The sequence below is a fragment of the Marmota monax genome, unplaced genomic scaffold (assembly GCF_021218885.2).
Source record: "Marmota monax isolate L192 unplaced genomic scaffold, Marmota_monax_Labrador192_F-V1.1 WCK01_AAM20220418_F8-fsc00023, whole genome shotgun sequence".
Classification (NCBI taxonomy): Eukaryota; Metazoa; Chordata; class Mammalia; order Rodentia; family Sciuridae; genus Marmota; species Marmota monax.
This window is the reverse complement of record NW_026692907.1, coordinates 15367464-15387885: the sequence shown is the minus strand read 5'-3', so window position 1 is coordinate 15387885 and position 20422 is coordinate 15367464. Positions and strand designations below refer to the sequence as shown.

At 35.0% G+C, this 20422-nt stretch overlaps 1 protein-coding gene and 3 non-coding genes across 5 annotated transcripts in view; 2 read left to right on the top strand and 2 right to left on the bottom strand.

Moving 5' to 3' along the window:
• The window catches only part of CUNH1orf141 (chromosome unknown C1orf141 homolog), a 67701-nt gene that overhangs the window by 4457 nt on the left and 42822 nt on the right, over positions 1-20422 (top strand). The window contains exons 2-5 of one of the 2 annotated variants that reach the window (XM_058581579.1): positions 1152-1256; positions 6090-6184; positions 9277-9434; positions 15861-15961. In XM_058581579.1, coding sequence (XP_058437562.1) covers positions 6110-6184; positions 9277-9434; positions 15861-15961 — 334 coding nt within the window. In that variant the 5' untranslated portion in view covers positions 1152-1256; positions 6090-6109. The remainder of the gene's footprint in view (positions 1-1151; positions 1257-6089; positions 6185-9276; positions 9435-15860; positions 15962-20422) is intronic. The other variant, XM_058581580.1, reaches the window with a different exon arrangement.
• LOC124097064 (U6 spliceosomal RNA) lies at positions 1070-1175 on the bottom strand. The gene has a single exon (XR_006853104.1). It is a non-coding gene; the product is annotated as a U6 spliceosomal RNA (small nuclear RNA).
• On the top strand, positions 6870-6942 carry Trnas-cga (transfer RNA serine (anticodon CGA)). The gene has a single exon. It is a non-coding gene; the product is annotated as a tRNA-Ser (tRNA).
• LOC124097051 (U6 spliceosomal RNA) lies at positions 19746-19852 on the bottom strand. The gene has a single exon (XR_006853093.1). It is a non-coding gene; the product is annotated as a U6 spliceosomal RNA (small nuclear RNA).

Sequence of the window (20422 nt, the reverse complement as noted above, 5' to 3'; positions counted from 1 at the left end):
ATTAGGTTCATAGCTTCAAAAAATACATAGTGAGGAGGAGACAAGGGTATGAAATATTTAGTTAGAGAAGGTAAGTGTTAGTCTAGCAGTGCACATAAGATTTCATATAAACAAAGACATTTGGCTTCTAAATCATAGGATTGGGGAACACTTCCTAGCAGAGGTTTCACTTGTGTTGGGTCTTGAAGGAGGAGGAGAATTTAGGAAGACAAGGAACAGAAGAATGGCATTGTAGACAGAATATCAAAAGTAAAGGAATGCCAGGCATGGTGGCGCATGCCTGATAATCCTAGTGGCTTGGGAGGTTGAGGGAGGAGGATGTGAGTTCAAAGCCAGCTCAGCAAAAGCAAGGTGCTAAGCAACCTAGTGAGACCTTGTCTCTTAATAAAATACAAAAGAGGGCTGGGCTGGGGATGTGGCTCAGTGATGGAGTACCTCTGAGTCAATCCCTGGTACCAAAAAAAAAAAAAAAAAAAAGTAAAGGAATAAATAGAGGTATAACATTTGAGGAACCACAGGTTGCTCATTTCATTGTGATAGAGTTATCAAGTATATTTCAACAACAAGCAAGTTAGGTTAAAGATTTAGCCAGAGGCCAGACTATAAACCTCATATGATAAATTAAGGACCTTGACATTTGTTTGTTTTTTGGCGGGGTGGGGGGGTGGGGGGTTGCTTTGCAATATAGGAAGTTGAACCCAGGAGTACTCTATCATGGAAATATATCCCCAGCCCTTTATATTTTTTTGTTTTGAGAAAGGGTCTCCCTAAACAACCCAGGCTGTCCTTGAATTTATGATCCTCCTGTCTCAGCCTCCCAAGTAGCTGGGAATACAGATGTGTGCCATTGCACTTGGCCTAAAATTTGTTTTGAAAGCAGTTGGAGGAATTGGAGCTCTAAGCAGAAAAACATATGACTATATATTTTTTTTTGAAAAAGTAATCAGATGTGAAGAATAGATTGGAGAATAGAATGGATCCAATGTAAAGACAATTTTTTAAAATATATGAATGTTATCTTTTTATTTTAATTTGTTATATGTAACAACATAATGCATTAGAATTCATTAAAAATATGGAATGCTTCATGAATTTGCGTGTCATCCTTACGCAGGGCCATGCTAATCTTCTCTGTATTGTTCCAATTTTAGTATATGTGCTCCCGAAGCAAGCACGTAAAGACAAATTTTTAAGCTGTGCAATAATCCAGGAAAGAAGTTACGAATCCTAAATGGAGGCAGTAGCAATGTAAATGGGTAAGAATAGAAGAGCTAAAAAGATATTTAAGATGTAGCATATACACATTTAGGTGGGGTGGGAGTAAAAGTTTTCCAGTAAAGTGGGGACCAAATTCTGTTTTTTGAGAAGAGCTGCATCACAATAGCATTAAAAACAGGTCACCAGTCTTCATTTCAATCAATTCTAACTGAGAAGGTCTGGGGTGGCAACTGGGAATCAGTATTTCTTGGAGGTTTCTTGGTTTATTCTGCAGTGTAACCAAGGTTGAGAATCATTATGATACCTAAGAGTGTAAGCTAGAAACCTAAGAGATGCTAACGTGATAATGAAGATTGGAAGAGATTTTTGGTTGGGGGATAAAAACAACAGGGGAAGTTTACTCTGAAATCTGCAGTTGGAGTTCCTATGGGAGATGTAAGTTAGCTGGGGATATTGGTTTGGAATTCAGAAGGGAGATTTTGTTTGAATACAGGTGGCAATAGATGAAGCCATGGGTCTCGAGAGGTTATCTTCCAAGAATATATGGAAAGATGAGAAAGATGGTCAAGCCCTTATGAGCACCAGTATTTAGGGGGTGAACTGAGGAAGAAGGACCAAGTTGAAGACACAAGTAAACTCCAGAGAAGGCAGGAAGATGTGACTGTTGTCAGAGAAACCAATATTAGCCAAAGTTACACCAATTCAAAGAAAGAGCAGAAAAGTATTCATTAACTTGCTAACATGGACTTTGGTCTCTTATTAAGGTTTGGTTTTGGAATGCAAATGAGGTTTTTCAAAGTCTAGCAAAATCAATCTCTTATAGTTTGTATATATTTATATTAATCATTTACAAGGACTGGGGGTCCATTGCATTACCAATCAAGAGGCTTTGGTGAATAACCAAATGTGTCCAACATAGAAAATAAATCTTTAGTCAAAAGTATAAAAGGATTGACCTCATTGGAAATATGAAAAAGCTCAGTACTTAGAAGATATATGAAAATACTCAGCATGGATATTATGAGAAGTTGGATAACAAAGTAACTTTTTTTTTCTAAAAAACTATTTTAGGCCACAATATGTAATGGAACTTATTGCTATTTGAAGTATCATTTAAAATAGGTTCATATATTGAAGAGATTATGTTTCAGTAACACCTCTTTACTGATATAAAATAATAGATCCCTTTTAGAAGACATACCCTCTAGAGTTCATTCCTAAATCTCTGTACTGTTTCTCACCTTAGTTCTTTACCCGGTAGCTTTAACCATTACACAAAATCAGGTGGATCAGATTCTGATTAAATGTGGCAGGTGGGGATTCTGTGTGTACCAGTACTCCAGCAGGATCAAGTATAAACAATTCTTGGGGGGGGGAATCCCCAAATCTGTTCTTCTTGATGGTGAAGGTGAAGCCTTTCCAGATCACTTCCTGAAGGTTTCCACCTTCCAGAAGGTGGAAACAGCTCTCGGCTTCACCTGCAAACTGAAGAGGTGTTTTTTAAAACACACTCATAAATGATGTTTGGCAAGTCTTTTAAAAATATGTTTTTGGTTTTGTACAGTTCAATGAAGTGATGTTAAATTTTTAAAAAATGTAATTCATCCTAAGAAAATATATAAACCATTGGAATGAAAACTTCACATCATGCTATGCTGTTAAATGTCTTATTATTATATAGAATAATAACGTTAGAAATATATTGTAAATATTTCATTTCCAATCATGATTGCAACTGAATTTTGTGATTCAAACTGGATTTTGTTTTAAAATTTAAAATCAATAAAAATACTAAAAATTGAAAAAAGTATTCATTAAATTATAATAGGCCTTTTGTACCCTTGGTTTAATGAGAAAAGCAAGAAAGTTAATTCCTGGTGTTTCCGCACCTCCACCTTCTCCCAGGCCATTTATCAGGCACGATTGGCACATTGCCAAAGATCCATGAAACTGTGTGCAAACTGGAAGAAAAAGTGTTGGTTCCAAAGTATAAGACTTCAAAGTGAATCATATTCTGTTAGTTTCACTAACAAATTTAGTATTCATAAAATTTTTATTGACACTCAAAAATAATTGGTTAGTTTTCCTCAATTTAAAAATTTTGTGATATGTGTAGTGATTTTCCAGAATTCATAGCAATAGCCAAATAATTCACTCATAGCAAAATAATTTTTAAACAAAACCATAAACATTGTTCCATATCATAGGATCCCATATATATAAAACTGGATGACATGGAACATTTTAAAATGTGTGATGTGAGGTTGAAGATGGGAGGACTCTAAAAGTAAGAGGCATAGAACATCTTACTCTAAAATGACCTGCTTTCTGTTCCTTACCACAAGTAAGCAGTGTGCCACAGTTGTCCCTCATATAATTTATACCTTCCCTAAACTGGGAAGCCCATTCGCTTCAATATGCTGGTCTTTCTGGTTATTTACCTTTCTGTCTCTTACTGAGAGGTAGAAATCTTTGATTCCCATGAAAGCAATTGTACTGAGGAATAGAGGTGTCTTACCCCCTTGAATTCACATACAGGGGAAACACAGAAACTAAAATACCTTAGGGCACAAAAGGATTGGTTCCTGGGCCTCAAAAAGAAAAAAATACGTAGTGTTTAAGTAATCTATTATTCTCCTCTAAAATCTGCCCCTGCTTTCCTGTAGGAGACTCAGAGTCCAAGGAATTCACATGTGCCTAACACCTTTATCCTGCATCTCCCCTTGCCCAGATACAACTCTGGTTATGTAGGTCATAATAAGGCAAGCTATCTACCCACGGAATAGAATTTCCTTTGCATAAATTCTTTGTCACATTCGTGCTATGGTTTGGATATAGTTTAAGGATGTCCTCCAAAGGCTCACATGTTGGGAGTTTGTTCCTGAGCCTAGCTAAGTGTGAGGTGATAGAGCCTTTAAGACATGGAGTTTAGTGGGAAATAACTAGATCACAGGAGGTCCTGCCCTCAGAGGGAGTTAGTACAGTTCTCCAGGGACTCTGGTTATTTCTCATGAGAGGGTTGATATAAAAGAGCAAAACTGGCCCAACCTGCTTTCTGGCTTTGTGTCTTGCCATGCTACGATGACTCTCTTTACACTTCCACCATTGTAATATCATCTGCCACGAGGCCTCACTTCAGGCCAAAAAAATGGGGCTGCTTGATCTTGGACTTTGAGTCTCCAAAATTGTAAGCTACACATACCTCTTTTCTTTATGAAGTACTCAGCCTCCGATATTTTGTTATAGCAATTAAAAAAAAAACCCTAATACACATGAAACTATGTCATGAGATGAAGATGAAGTAAGTGGATATAACAAAGTGGCAGAGAGCATGCTGGGACAGGAAGGGGAAAGGTACTATCAGAAGCTTTAAGAATTTATACGTGGTGCAATGTGTGGTAAAGGAAAGAGTGTTGAAAGAACTGAAAGAAATCAAGTACAAAATAATGTGAGCTTGAATCTTTGTTTTTCATGCATAATTGTCTCCATGTGATATTGACTGAATCACATACAATATGGGAGAAATAGTTTTTTTCTTTTGAGCTAGGAAGAAGCTAAGTGTGTACACTAAAAACATTAATGAGTTCAATTCTGTAATTCATATTAACTTATCGGGCTTTGTTTAAATTCATGCCATAAGTTCAGGGGGAAATAGCTTTTTATATGTAAACTAACATTAGAATTAGAAAGAATTGCTAATTGTATGTCTAGTTTAAAAGTCTAGAAAAATACGCTTCAATTAATGGTAGTTATCTAAGTTATGTCCTTACTTTCATCAAGGATTAAGTAAGTTATTCTTAGTACAATGATTCCTAGGAATAATTCTGTATCTCTTATCAATGAATAATTTGGTCCAGTAGTCCTAGCAGTTTGATCCCATAGCTTAGGCAATAGTCATTCTCTCAGTAACCAGCAAACAAAGGTCAGGTGAACTATGTTTGACAATGACTTGGACAACTTTGTCTGCAGACCATTGGAAACACCAGAAAGAAGTATTTTCTCCCATAACAAACAATAATAATAATTAATAATCAACATTGATGAGTTCAGTTCTTTTTGTGACCCATATAATGTTTACACTTAAATGCCACTGGAGCCTATTGAACTCACTGAGAAAAGATTTATGAAATGAATAGTCATCTGCTCAAATTTTTAAAATAAATAAAGGGAGTTTGAAGCTACCCTTCCTGGATTCTTGCCTCCACTCTACCCCAAGATATTTGTCTTGCACCAAGAAGGTACTTTGTGGCCTTCTGTTTTCTCATCTGAAAACAGAACTAAATTAGACAAGGTATTCATGTTTAAATAACTTACCAAACCTAATATAAACTGCTTGACCCTGGATGATATTTTCAGCAATATTAATTAACCAGAAATATGAATTATTGCCACAGTGGGACTAACCAGCTTAGTTGCTATGCCTTCTGTGTGACTAATTGCCTGCTAAATGCTATATTAACAGTCTTGGATCATAGACCAATTTAATTTAAATGCAATGAATTATGTAAATGTGAACTCTGCATTTAGTTTTATTAAAATCATATCATGGCAAAATAAAATAGACATAAATCATGCCACATGTCCTTACTTCAAGCCTGAGTCATGCTAGTTCTCATATGATAATCTTAAAGTTTCTCCAACTCAACTTCCTCTTAAATATAGAAATTCCTGGGACCCACACATATGTGGGAGTGCTAATCATGTGACCTTCTGAAAAAAATGTGGATACATGTATAATTCTATGATTTATTCCATGAATTCTATCACTTATCTAAATAGTAATGTAAAGATGAGTCATCTCTTATGTCTAATCAGTTTCATGTTTAAATTCTAATTGATTCGGAGATTTTTTTCTTCTCTTCCTTTTTAAGTAGGAATTTACTGACAGACAATGGCAGAAAGAGTCTTACAGAAGTTAGAACTCCTGGATAAGCAAGCAAAGATACTCATGAACAGAAGAATAAAGGTCTGTAAAGTGAAAGTTACATTCAATTTAATCATTAAAAAATCAATATTTCAAGGGGCTGGGGTTGTGGCTCAGTGGTAGAGCGCTTGCCTAGCATGCATGAGGCATGGGGTTCAATTTCCGCACCACATAAAAATAAGTAAAGGTATGTGACCATCTACAACTAAAAAAAAACATATTAAAAATTAACATTTCAAATAAGAATAATTTTGATTTTTAGTTAATGATAGATTAATCTGAAAATATAAACTAATTTATAAAAAGCAAATCATTACATTAGGTGAAAGAATCATCTAAGTGGATAATAAAAAGAATTGATTAACTGTACAAGAAAACCTCCAGACAGCTGCTACAGTAGGTTATGGTATATATCACACCTGCTTAGAAATCCTGTGCTGCTGAATATTAAATGTGACTACTGCTATAGTTCTTACCAATGTGTTAAACATATGCAGAGTTACTTAGGTTGGGCATGTTAAAAGAAAGAGAACATTTGGGATAGTTACCAAATTAGAAATAATTAAAACTTACAGAAATAATTGAAGTAAACTATAAATAGGCAAGACTCATAGAATTCAAGAAAAATATTAAAAGAGAATATGGTTCTCAAAACCCAGTTTGGGACATATAGGAACAATTAAAATTTGGTTTTCTGGAAATTCTTTTAAAATTATATACTGGGACTGATGATGTAGCTCAGCTGGTAGAGTGTTTGCCTCGAATGCACAAGGCCCTGGATTCAATCCCCAGCACCATTAAAAAATACACACACACACACACACACATACTCTATATGATCATATTTTAAAACTTTTATTATTTTAAAATTGTAAATATAAAACATACCTTTGGGAACAAGTTAAACAATGCATAGAGATGTATAAAGAAAAGTAGACATAAAGAAATTAAATAAAGAGAAGTTAATTAGTAGTCTTTGGCTTCTTTCCTATAATCCACTCATCACAGGCAAATACATTTTGACAATTAGAGTTTGTTCATTCATATCTTTTTATGTACTCTTATAAAGATATACATAAAGACATTTATCTTTGCATATAAATTTACATGTATTTAGAATAAGAACACACAGACACATAGACACATACCTACAGATTTTATCTATTTTTTAACGAAAATGAGCTAATACATAAATCACTCTGGTATTTGTTTTTTTAAATTTTTTTAAACTGAAAAATATTGTAGACCCAGTTTTTGCAATTACAAAAACCTCGTACCTTTTACCCAAGTTACCTACAATGATGACATCTTATACAGTTGTGGTACAATATTAAAACCAAGACGTTGATACCTGATGTCTGTCAACAGGACTACAGATTTTCTTCAGTTTTTACCTTCAGTTTTTTCATTTTTTGATCAGCATGAATTTGTGTGTGTGTGTGTGTGTGTGTACACCTGTGAGTGTGTATGTGTAGTTTCATGCAGTATTATTCCATTTACAGATGTGTGTAACCACCACAATCAAAATCCAGCCCTTTTCTGTCACTGTACACAACACTCTCATGCTACTTCTTTTATCCACTGCATTCACCATCTCTATATGTGAAAAAGCAGTCACTGATTTGTTTTCCATCTCCACAATTTTGTAATTTTGAAAATGTAATAGAAATAGAATCATCCGATATGTAAAATTTTGAGAGTGACTTTTTCACTAAACATAATGGACTTTGAAGTTCACCCAGAGTTTTGCATGAATCCATAGTTTTGTTATTATAAATAACATGCAAATTTTATTGCTGAGTAGTATTCCGTTATATGGAGGAACAGTTTCAATCACGTATCCATTGAAGGGCATTTGGGTTCTTGTCAGGATTTGGCTACAAAAAAAAAATAAGACTGCTAAAAATAAAATAAAGCTGCTATGAACGTTTTTATACAAGTTTTATACGAGTTTTTGTGTAAATTTAAGTTTTCATTTCTCTGGAGTTAATGCCCCAAAATACAACCACTACTGCAGTCTTTCATCTGAACAGCAGCAAGGCCAGAAAGTTTGGTTTGAATTCCCCCCAGACCCATAGGGTTCCCCTTCCCTGAACCTCAGCCCAGAAATTGCTCTAGGAAGTAATTTGGGCTATTGCAGCATTCACCTCATTTGTTTTTCTTCTTTCCAGGATTCATTCCTGCTGAAGAAGGTAGTTTTCATATATTCTGCCTGATTTTCTGTTTGTTTACAGTAGGAGTTGAATTACTATAGCACTTAATCCTTCATGGGCAGATGCAGAAGCTCCCTCTATCTTTTGACTTTCTTTTTCCTTCCTTCCTTCCCTAATTGCCCCCACCCCACCCCTCCCATCCCCCTCGCTCCGGCGCACCTCTGTACTGGGATGGAAACAGGGATGCCCTACCACTCAGCTACATCCACAGCCGTTTTTACTTTTGAGATGGAGCCTTGCTAAATTGCCCAAGCTGGTCTTGAGCTTGCAGTCTTCCTGCCTCAGCCTCCAGAGTAGCTAGGATCACCAGCATTTGCCACCATTTCTTTAACTTTCCTTTCAAAAGTTTTACCTTTATTTCTCTATGCTGTACTCTGAGAGAATTTTTTAGAGATAACTTCCAGCTCCTTAACTCACTCTTTAGTTATATCTTTTTTCTTTTCTCTTCAGTTCATCTGTGTAAATATTTTATATTTTAATGATTTTTTTTTTATTTTTTGGTCTTGGGGATTGAGCCCAGAGGTGCTTTTCCACCAAGCCACGTCCCCAGCTCTTTTTAGTTTTCATTTTCAGACAGGGTATCTCCAAGTTGCTTTAAAGACATTGTCTTTGCTAAATGTCATAGGCAGGTCTTTCCTTGTAATCTGAATGTTAGAGTTAGAAGGGAGCCTGAGTGGTCATCTAGTCCAGTACCCTCATTTTATAGTTGGGAAGAGCTTGCTCAGGTCACACAGCAAAGGCATAAAAGTTGGGGCACAAGACCCCAGTTTTCAATCTGTATATTCTCTCATTATTGCCTGCCATATGCATTGTGTGTGTGTGTGTGTGTGTGTGTAAAGTGAGATGAATTTTTGTCTTATCCAAACAGGATAGTCCCTCTAGGAAAAGTAATTATTTGTTGTCACTTTGGTTTTGTTGCAGAAAAACAAGCTTCAGTATGTAGGAACAGAAAATACTTTACCCCTGACATTTGATTATCATTCAGAATTTGAAGAGGGTAGTTCTACCCTTCAATCTGCATCGAGGACAGCATCAAAGACCATGGAAGATAAGTCACGTGATGTTAAAAAATCAAAAAAGTAACTATCATAACGACCTCAAACTTTCAGTTTGAAGGTTGGAAGCATTGCTTTATATTTGTATTAAACTATGCAATGTATATAACATGAAAATTTTGTCATATGGTATATTTTATAACAGTTATGAGTTAAAATATACTAGATTACTATTTGAAGATTCCCAGCTTATAAAATATTTCACTAGCATAGATAGTAATTTCAATTATTAATTTTTGTTTTTATTTATTTTTTTAAATACTTTTTATTTTTCACAGTGCTTAGAATGGAACCCAGTACTTCTCACATGCTAGGCAAACACTACCACTGAACTACATCCCCAGACACAATTCTGAATTTTTAAAGAAAGTTAGTCAGTGACATTTCTCCAAATTAATGTCAGGATTTATTTTAAACTTTAATTAATATATTATAAGAAAATTCCTGCCTAGAAAACTAAATAAGGCAGTTTCTTTGTGTACTTAACAATGGATAGCCTAATCATGCCATACTTGGTCTTTCGCTAGCATATGTACATGTGTAATGCTCTGTAATTTTTCCAAGCATCAGAAATGTAGAGAGCCTGAAAAGAAGTATAAAGAAATAGAATCAAACCAGGTCAACTGAATATTGGTGGTAGTGTTGATACTGTTCTTATCTCATTTATTTTATGTCACAATCCAATGTGGGAATTACAGTTTTACAGATGAAAAATCCATGTGTTAGGTTAAATAACTTCCAACGTCACACAACTAGCAAGAGGAAGGATTTAAAGCCTAGTAGTCTGATTTCAGAGCCCATTCTCTTTATCATCATCTGGTTCAATAGGATGACCTCAAGCCTGGGTTTGATGCCCAGATACATGCATCATAGTGCTTTGTAGAGAATATGTGGATAGAAGCAGCTCTATCTTGGGTGAGTAGGAGGATTAAGGTGAGAAGAGCTGGAATTTATTTTGGATTTGTTAAGTTTTAGATGCCTGTGGGGAATTCAGGTGAAGGTATCTGGAAGAAAGTTGGACAAACAACTCCCAGTCTATCATAAAACATGATGTGGAGAACTATAACTATTACTTATTGTTTTACTTGTAAGCATTCTGATAACAGCACAAAATACAGCTCATTCAGATTTTTAAAATTTGTGATTTACCAGAATATCAAAACATGTCCCCATTGAAGCAGTAAGTTAGAAGAAAGCAGTTTGTTCCTAGCACAAGTAAATATCAGTGGTTTACATAATTCAATTTTATCGCAAACTTCTTACATTACTACTTTGTTTTAGGTAGATAAGCCAATAATTTTACTTCAAAGTCATTTATAGAACTGTCCCTATTAATATGTGATATTTTAATAATTCATAGAAAAAATTCATAGAATGGAAGTAGGGAACGTGGGGAAGGACAAAAATCATGTGTGTATACTTACACAGTATATATGGTTATGTTGTGTGGATTCATTTTTTTTTAACAAGAAGAGAAACTCATGTATGGAAAAAATAATTAAATATGAATAAAGGGGGCTGGAGTTGTGGCTCAGTGGTAGAGCACTTGTCTAGCATGTGTGAGGTAGTAGGTTCGATTCTCAGCACCCCATATAAATAAATGAATAAAATAAGGTCCATCAACATCTAAAAAATATTTTTTAAAAACATATAAGGGTGGTAGAGTGCTTGCTTCACACATGTGGGGTGCTGGATTTGATTCTCAGCACCACATATAAATTAGTGAGTAAAATGGAGGTCCATTGATAACTAAAAAAAATTTAAAAAAACATGAATTGAGGATACAGTTGCAGTCTATGTAGATTTTTTTTCCCTCTTGTGCTGCTGGGAATCCAACCAAGGCCTCACACATGCTAGGCAGGTAGTCTACTAATGTGCTTTACCCTCAGCCCATTAGTGAAATTTAATGAAAAAAATTGTTCTCTTAGTTCAATAGACATCATGTAATCTGAGTGATATTAGCCTGATATAAAGATTAAGATGGTGAAGTTTTCAGTCTAATCATCAAGCTTGTATACTAGCTTTGCTTTCTATTAGCTTTACGACACAGGGCAAGTTATATAACTTCTCTATGCCTCAGTTTCCTATTTTTCAGGGGGGGATAGTAATAACATATATTCCATAGGGACTTCATGAGAATTAAATATGTTAATGTATGTGAAAAATTTAAAATTTATTGCCTACACATGGTAGGCACAAAAAAATAGCACAACAACAATAAAATTAAAGCTTAGTTTTTCCAATATACAATCATACATACTGATCTTTAAAAATAAGACAGTAAAGAAATACACTTAAGCTATGTTTACAAGAGGCAAACTTTTCTTTTTTTAATATTTTATGCTTTTGTTATAATATTTGAGTATTTCTGAAGAAATTAATATTTTTGAATTAAGAAAAACATAAAAATTTCTTTTGCTTTTTGATAAAACTCCTTTTAGGTCCTAACTTTATTGAAGGGAAAATTGGGGAGTAGATTAGGATTTATTTTTTTCTATTTTTGTTTTTTAATTTGTACTAATTAGTTATACATGACAGTCAAATGCATTTTGACACATTGTACACAAATAGAGCATAACTTATCATTCTTCTGGCTGTTCATGGTGCAGAGTCACACCAGTAGTGTAATCATACATGTGTATAGGATAATAAAGTCTGTCTCATTCTACCGTCCTTCCAATCCCCACAGCCCCACCTTTTCCCCTCTTCACAATCCAAAGTTCCTTCATTCTTCCCTACCCCACCCCCACCATGGATCAGCATCCACTTATCAGAGAAAACATTCGGCTTTTGGTTTGGGGGCATTGGCTTATTTCACTTAGCATGATATTCTCTAGTTCCATCCATTTACCTGTAAATTTCATTTTTCTTTAAGGCTGAATAATATTCATTGTGTATATGTACCACATTTTCTTTATCCATTCATCTGTTGAAGGGCATCTAGGTTGGTTCCATAGTTTAGGTATTGTGAATTGAGCTGCTATAAACATTGATGTGTCTGTGTCACGTAGTATCCTGACTTTAAATACGTTGAGTATAAACCCAGGAGTAGGATAGGTTGGTCAAATGGTGGTTCCATTCCAGGTTTTCTGGGGAATCTCCATACTGCCTTCCAGAGTGGTTGCACCAATCTGCAGTCCCACCAACAATGTATGAGTGTGCCTTTTTCCCCACATCCTTGCCAATACTTATTATCACTTATATTCTTGATAATTAAGGCAAAAATTTTTAATATCTTTGATAACATGTGATTTAATAGTTAAATGGAATAGGGTGGGAACAGGAAGTGTGAAAAAAAGTGGAGCACTTATGTGAGAGATTTATGCCTAATTTGCTATGACCAACACAGTTCCTCAGTAACATGGGCACAGGTTCCTTTAAGGCTCCTCGAGGATTCTGGGAAGTGAAGGGCTTTACCTCCTCCAGCTCTCTTTAGAGAGAGTTTCAGTACCCATTGAACGTGTTCTCTTCTCTGAGGAGCTGGAAGAGGATTCCCATTAGCCCATACAGTGAAGAAACTGGGGAATCTAGAGCAGGGCTTCTCATAGTAGCTGCTCATTAGAATCACTTGAGAGCTTTTTAAAAATGTACCCAGTCTCCCAACCCTTGAGATCATGAACTGTTAGTCTGTGTGTTTTTCAAAGCCCTCTGGGTAATTCTAATATACAGCTAGTGGTTTGAGAACCATTGCTGTAGACTTCTTCATTTCTCATTTTCTTCATCAAGAGATCCTAGATGACACCTGTGTGGCCAGTGATTCATTACATGAGGCTCTTATATCTTACTGCCCAATTAGAGTCCCAAATAACTGGAGCTTCAGAGGTGCCAGAGGAATCCACCCTCACAGGAAAGAGTGGCCAAAGAGAAATCAAAAGTCATTTAAGGAGACTCATTTGAAGGAGGGAGATGGAACCAAACATTCAGAACAGGTGACTCCTCATGAAGCAAATTTAATGGGAAGAACAGAAGAAAGCTTTAGAAAATATGTGTCTTAAGGACAAATAATCAGAGAGAAAAAGGAGATTAAAAAATAAACCTTTATCACAAACTAAATGGGGAAATTGAAAATAAAATACAGATGAAAAGTGGATAGATACTTTAGAAGATTAAATCAAGGCAGAATCTTGCAAAAAAAATACCTTATCAATTGAAAAGAGACATGTATCACAGTTTCAGTGTACTCAATATGTAAATGTGTATATACTGAATGCATGAATCAGAAGAGAGGAAAATAGATGGTTAAGGAATGATCCAAGAAATATTAGGGAAAAAATGCTCTTCTTTTAAAGAAAGAGTTGAATTTTCAGATCAAAAGGGTCACCAAGGTGCTAAAGTTATGATAAAAATCACTTAATTCTAAGGGCAGAAAAAAACTGTTTGATTACAAAGGAAAGGAAATAAAATTAGTTATATATTTCATTTTCATTTTTAAGGCAAGAAAACAGCAAACCAAATGTGAAAAGAGAAAAAAAAACACAGTAAATTATTTTCAACTTTTGAAATTATATGGTGGTGCTTGTTACGCATAGTGGCAGAGAACTTGGCTGAATTGTGTGTGTTCTAGTATTTTGTGGAATGTAGAGCTTGTGAACAATAAAATTGTGTATTTAGATGGAGAAATTTTTAAGTGTGGTTGGTTCTCTTGACCCATACAGTAAAACACAAGAAGAGATAATGAATTGAAGATAGAATTAAGCAAAAAGGAATAATAAAATATTTGGAAAAGTTTCAATTTGCCCATGTTCCAAATGTGAAAAAGCACATTTAGAAGAGAACACTTAGTTTGTGGTAGACTGACCATTGGATAATAAGATGAATGTGGTTATGAACAAACATGGACCTAATTAGATATCAACAGAAGTCAAGAGTAAAGATGAAATTATAAAGCAGGAAAAAACTATCAGCTGTGACAAAAGAAAACAGAGAAAATGGGGAAAAAATAAAAAAATTTGACTGTTTTTTAAAATTTTTTTAATGACTGTTAAAATTCCCAGACCCTCCAGGGCCAGACTGTAGAGCTGTTTGCAGCATAGATACTATGACATAACTCTCTCGTAAGTTGAGAGACATCTGTATAGATACTCAGCTGCAAACATGCACTATTCTTTTTTTTCCAATTTTTTATTGGTGCATTATAATTGTTCATATTGATGGGATTTGTTGTTGCATATTCATACATGCATACAACATAACAATATGATTTAGTCAGTATCACTCCCCAGCACTTCCCTCACCTCTCACCCTTTGATCTCTTTCCTCTACTGATTTCCCTTTGATATTTAGGAGATCCACACCTACTCTCATTTTCCTTTTTTCTCTATAGTTTCCATATATGTATAAGTTTCACTTATTTCCCTTAACATAATGGTCTCAAGTTTCATCCCTTTTCCTGCAAATGCTATAGTTTCATTTTTATTTATGGCTGAATAAAACTCCATTGTTTGTACACATCACATTTTCTTTATCCATTTATTCATTGATGGACACCTAGGCTAGTTTCATAGTTTGGCTATTGTGAATTGTGCTGCTATAAACATGAGTAAAACATACTCTATTCTTCAAGCAAGAGAAGAAGGGCCCAGAAGCAATTCAGAAAAGCACCAAGTCTGCCACTCCCACCACAGACCCAGAGTGCATGGACAGGCGGATACAGTGCTGTCACCAGCTCAGTTAAAAAGGGTGAGACCCTTCAGTGGCAACATCAGCAGTTTTTCAGCATGCATTTTGAAATTCTTCCAGCTTCTACCCATCACCAAAGCTTTGAATACATTTTTTACTTACAGTATTTTCATTTCACTATGGATTTATTAGAACATAACCCTCTCGTAAGTTGAGAGACATCTGTATAGCCAGCATCATTCTCAGGGTGGGACACTTGACCCATTCCCATTTCAGTTAGAGTCAGGATGATGCCCATTCTCACTAGAGCACCACACAATCATAGAAGTATTTCCCAGTGATATTAAATAAGCACTTAAAATAAAATACAAAATTTTAAAGAAACAGACCAGTTAAATTTAGAGGAGGGACATTCTGTCTACAGTACATAAATGCTGTGATCCTATCTGGTTGACCATTCTGGTATGTGGACTGTCCCTAATTCTGTATCCCACCATGATAATTCAGGTCTGCAATGCCCTCAATTTGTCATGGGACTAATTTGCAGCATAGTTTTCTGAAAAGGTTAGTTAGCTTGTGGAGAGTGATTGTCCTTGGACTGCCCTTAACCCTATCACAAACAGTGGGGTTCTTGTCCCCTCTGTTTCAAATGATTAACATTAGTATTTTCAGCTCCTGCTCAATCTTTTATATTTTTTATTATAATAGTATTAGTTTAATATCTAAATTTATATAACTGGGACTTCATATATTTTCCAAATTTGTTTTTTAGATTTTGTTTTATAAATTTTCTGATTCTTTTAATTTAGATTTGTTTTTTATGTCTTTCAGATGTGTCTATTTCAAAATTGAACCTGAACCCAGAAAGAGTGATTTTGAAAAGTTAAATTTAAGATCACAATTTGTTCCAACAAACATGAAAAATCAAGAAAGTAAGTCAAGGGCTGGGGCTGTGGCTCAAGTGGTAGAGTGCTCTTCTAGCACTTGTGAGGCACTGGGTTTAATCCTCAGCACCACATAAAAATAAAACAAAGATACTGTGTCCACCTAAAACTAAAAAATAAATATTAAAAAAAAATAAAAGAAGTCAAAGGTAATGTTTTATATAACATGTTTCCTTCTCCTTTGATTTGCTAATTTGCTAATATATTTACTATATATTATTGTATATTTTCAAAGTTCTTGATAATTTAATGTCTCTGTTGAAAGCAGGGTATGAGCAATAAAGAGTTTAACGAAGAGATGTTAAATATCACAATGGACAATTTATACAATTCATAATTCATGAATATATTTTTTATGTCTATCTTTAGTATTTCTTTCTTCTATGAGGACAGCAGACGCCTGAATTTCCTTTCAGCGTAACCTTAGGAGTTTCCTTGTTATGGTTAAATAAAAATCAACTTGCTTAACTTAAAATAATCAGTTTTGCCTAATAAGAGACAACTTGCTTAATAGAAACTTACTTTCAGGATTAGAAATTTGGGGAATCAGTGAACTACGAACCAGCAGTACAGACCCTCAGAGAATTTGAATGTGTGCTGTTGCCTTTGGTTTACTTTCTCTGCCATTGTCAAACAGCCATTCACTGACATCATTGTCCTCAGTCTCCTTGACTAAGGCCCCTTGTCTCCACTTTGCCCACACTGCCTCATTTCTGTACTGTATTTTATAATCTAAATACAAAAGATTTGTTTATACTCACTGCCTTTATTTCCTGTTTTTTGTTGTTGTTTTGTTGTTCGTTTGTTTTGTTTTGGGTTTTTTTTTTTTTTTGCTATTGGGGACTGAACCCAGGCCCTCATCCATGCTAGGCAGGAACTCTACCACTGGACTTCATCTCCAGATTTGTTTGTTTTGCTTTTTGTTTTTTGGTGTCAGAGATTGAATCCAGGGTGCTTAATCACTGAGCCCTTTTAAAAAACTTTTTAAATTTTGAGACAGAGTCTTACTCTTAAGTAAGACTTAGGGTCTTACTCTGAACTTACAATCCTCCTGCCTTTGATTCCCAAGTACTTGGGATTACAGGCATGCACCATGGCATCCATGGCACCTTTTTGTTTTATATGTTTGGGACAGTGGTCTCGCTAAATTGCCCAAGCTGGCCTCTAACTTGCATCCTCCTGCCTCAGCCTTCTGAATAGCTGAGATGACAAGCTTGCGCCACCGCACTGGGCTACTTGCTCAATTTCTGTTTAAACTTCAACGTATTTCAATCCAGTTTCCTGCCTTCACCCTTCTGAAACTACACTGCTCAAGATTACCAATGATCTCCACGTTGCTAAATCCCAAAGATATCTCTTTGTTCCCATTTTCTTCCACCTCTACGTACTGATATAGTTGGTTGATGGCTCCCTCCTCCTTCACTTTCATCTTGGAGCTTTTGGGATCCATGTCTGTTTTCCTGCTATCTCATAACGTCTCCGTTTTTTTTTTCTCTGTTATGTTATGTAGGTGCATTTAATCAGAGCTAGTCCTGAGCCTGCCTCTGTTTCTACACTTTCTTCAGGTGATCATATCCAGTCTTAACGTTTTAAAATAGCATAGAGATGCTATTAAATCCTTCGTTTATGTCATGCCTATATTGAACAACATAAATGATACCTCTAGATAAATAAACTTTTCACGGGCATCTTAAACTTAATTCCTAGAACAAGACACACAATTCCATATCCCAATCATTACTCCTAACCTTTTCTCCCCACCCCTTCCTCCAGCATCCTCAAGCCTGGAACAGAAGCCACGTGTGATTCCCCTTTCTCTCACCGCCGAAGTCCAGTCCTTTCCATTCTGACTTATCTTGAATTCATCTCTTTTCATTACTTCTGTACCACCATCGTAATCTAAGCCATCGCTGCCTTATATTTATTCAACCACAGTAGTTTGCCAACTGGTACATCTTTCATTCTTCCCTTTTTCTACTCAGTTTCCTTCTTTCTTGTTAAACCATTATAAATTAAAAAATAACAGACCAAAAAGTGCATATAACATCAAAATGTAAAGTATAACAGCCATTGTAAAAAACCAACACTTACATAACAAGAAAACAGATCAAGAAATAGAATATTGCCAACATCTTGACCTTTTCCAGATAATTTCTCCCTCCCTTTTCCCTAAAGGTTATCATTACCTTAACTTCTTAGGATATTGCTTCCTTCATTTTGTTTATATTCTTACCCTCTGTGTATATGTCTGAAGAATATAGTGTGCCTGATTTTTCTGGTTTCAAAAAAAACTATATATAATGTTATCATACACTATGTTTTTATTTATATTTTCTGTTTTCTTAGCCTTGTCTTCATAAGGTCATTTGTAGTTTTGGTTTTGGTTATTTTTTGTGGTGCTGGAGATTGAACCCATGGGTGCTCTACCACTGATCTACATCCTCAGCCTTTTTATTTTTTATCCTGAGGTAGGGTCATGCTACATTGTGGAGGCTGACCTCAAACTTGAGATTCTCTTTCCTCAACCTCTGGAGTGACTGGGATTAGGCATGGACGTATAGTTCTTTTATTTTCATTGCTGTAGAATATTCCGTTGTGTGAATATTTCACAATTTATCCATCCACTTTTGAATTTGGGGTTCTCAATTTTTAGCCATTACAATGCGAAAATGAACATTCATATTTATGTATTCTACTGTTTCTCAAGAGCATATTACTTGGTATGCTTAACTTTAACTATAAAAAATAAGAGCAAACTTTCCAAAGTGTTTGTACCAATTCATTCTCCTACCAGATTTTTGAGATTTTTTTTTTGTTGTTGTTCTGATTATTTACTGACACTTGAAATTGCCAATTTTTCAAATTTTACCTATCTGGTCATGTATAATAATAGCATGTCATTGTGGTTTAATTTGCATTTTATGATTACTAATAAGGTAGACACCTTTTTCATAGACTATTGATCAATTAAATTCATACTTTTAGAAACCACCCAGGTTTTAAGCTCACTGTAAAATTCAATTTTTGGAAGATTTGGAGATATATGTTTTCCTTCATGTGTGGAAGCTAGAGAGGAAAAAGGAAAATAAAAGTGGTGGGGATCTCGTGAAAATCACAGGGAGATCAATAGAGAAAAGGGACTCAAGGGTGGGAGGTGGGGAGGAAGAGGGGAAGTGTTGGGGAATGATATTGGTCAAATTATATTGGTATATTGTGTGTTGTGTGCATGCAGGAATATGTAACAAAAAAATCCATCAGTATGTATAACTATAATGTGCCAATAAAGATGTGGGAAAGATAAAAATCAAAAACATGTTGCCAACTTACAAAAATTCAATTTTTTCTATTATGTATTCCTTTGTATTTTCTGGTTTCTAGTTTTTGTTGGTTTCATGTATTATGAATATCTTTTCTTTCTCTGTGGGTTTTTCCTTTCACTCTTTATATGGTGTCTTTTCCGTGTGTGTGTGTGTGTGTGTGTGTGTGAGAGAGAGAGAGAGAGAGAGAGAGAGAGAGAGAGAGAATGAATGTGTGGTGCTGGGATTGATCCCAGGGCCTCTAACATGGCAGGCAAGCACTCTACCAGTGTGCTATATCCCCACCCCCTATTGTGCCCTTTTTTTAAAAATAGAAAATACAGGCATTTTATTTATTTTTATTATCATTTTTATATTTATATATGACAGCGGAATGCGTTACAATTCTTATTACACATATAGAGCACAGTTTTTCATGTCTCTGGTTGTACACAAAGTATAATCACACCAATTTAAAAAATATGGAATGCTTCACAAATTTGTATGTTATTCTTTCACAGGGATCATGCTGATCTTCCCTGTATTGTTCTAATTTTAGTGTATGTGCTGCCCAAGCAAGCACCCTATTGTGTCCTTTTGATGAACAGAAATTTATTCACACTAATAAGTTCAAATATACCAAATCTTTACCTATGTGACTAATGCTTTTTGTACTATAATTAGGAAGTCCTTTTGTCCTTTGTGATTGTAAAGAGATTATCTTATTTTTATAGTTAAATGATTTGAAAATAAATTTTGAGTAGGAAGGGGTCTGATTAATTTTTTTCTATGGCTAGCCAGTTATCTCAGCTTGTTATTAAGAAGGCTGTTCTCTTCCTAACACTCGTGGATTGTGTACTGGGGTTGTTACTCTGTGTCATTAGATTATCGGTCCATTTCTGAATCAGTACTACACAACATTAATGTTTGTCTCTTAAAATAAGCTTTACCATCTGGCAGAGCAATGTTTCCCAGAGTATCATGACTATTTTAAAATTCCCATTATTATTTCTTCTTTGATCTATTAAGTAGTTAGAAGTATATATTTTAATTCAAATTATATGAACTTTTCTATTTGTCTTTTTATTGTTGCTTTCTAACACAGTTGCACTGTGGTTAGAGGTTACACTCCATGTAATTTTATTCCTACAGA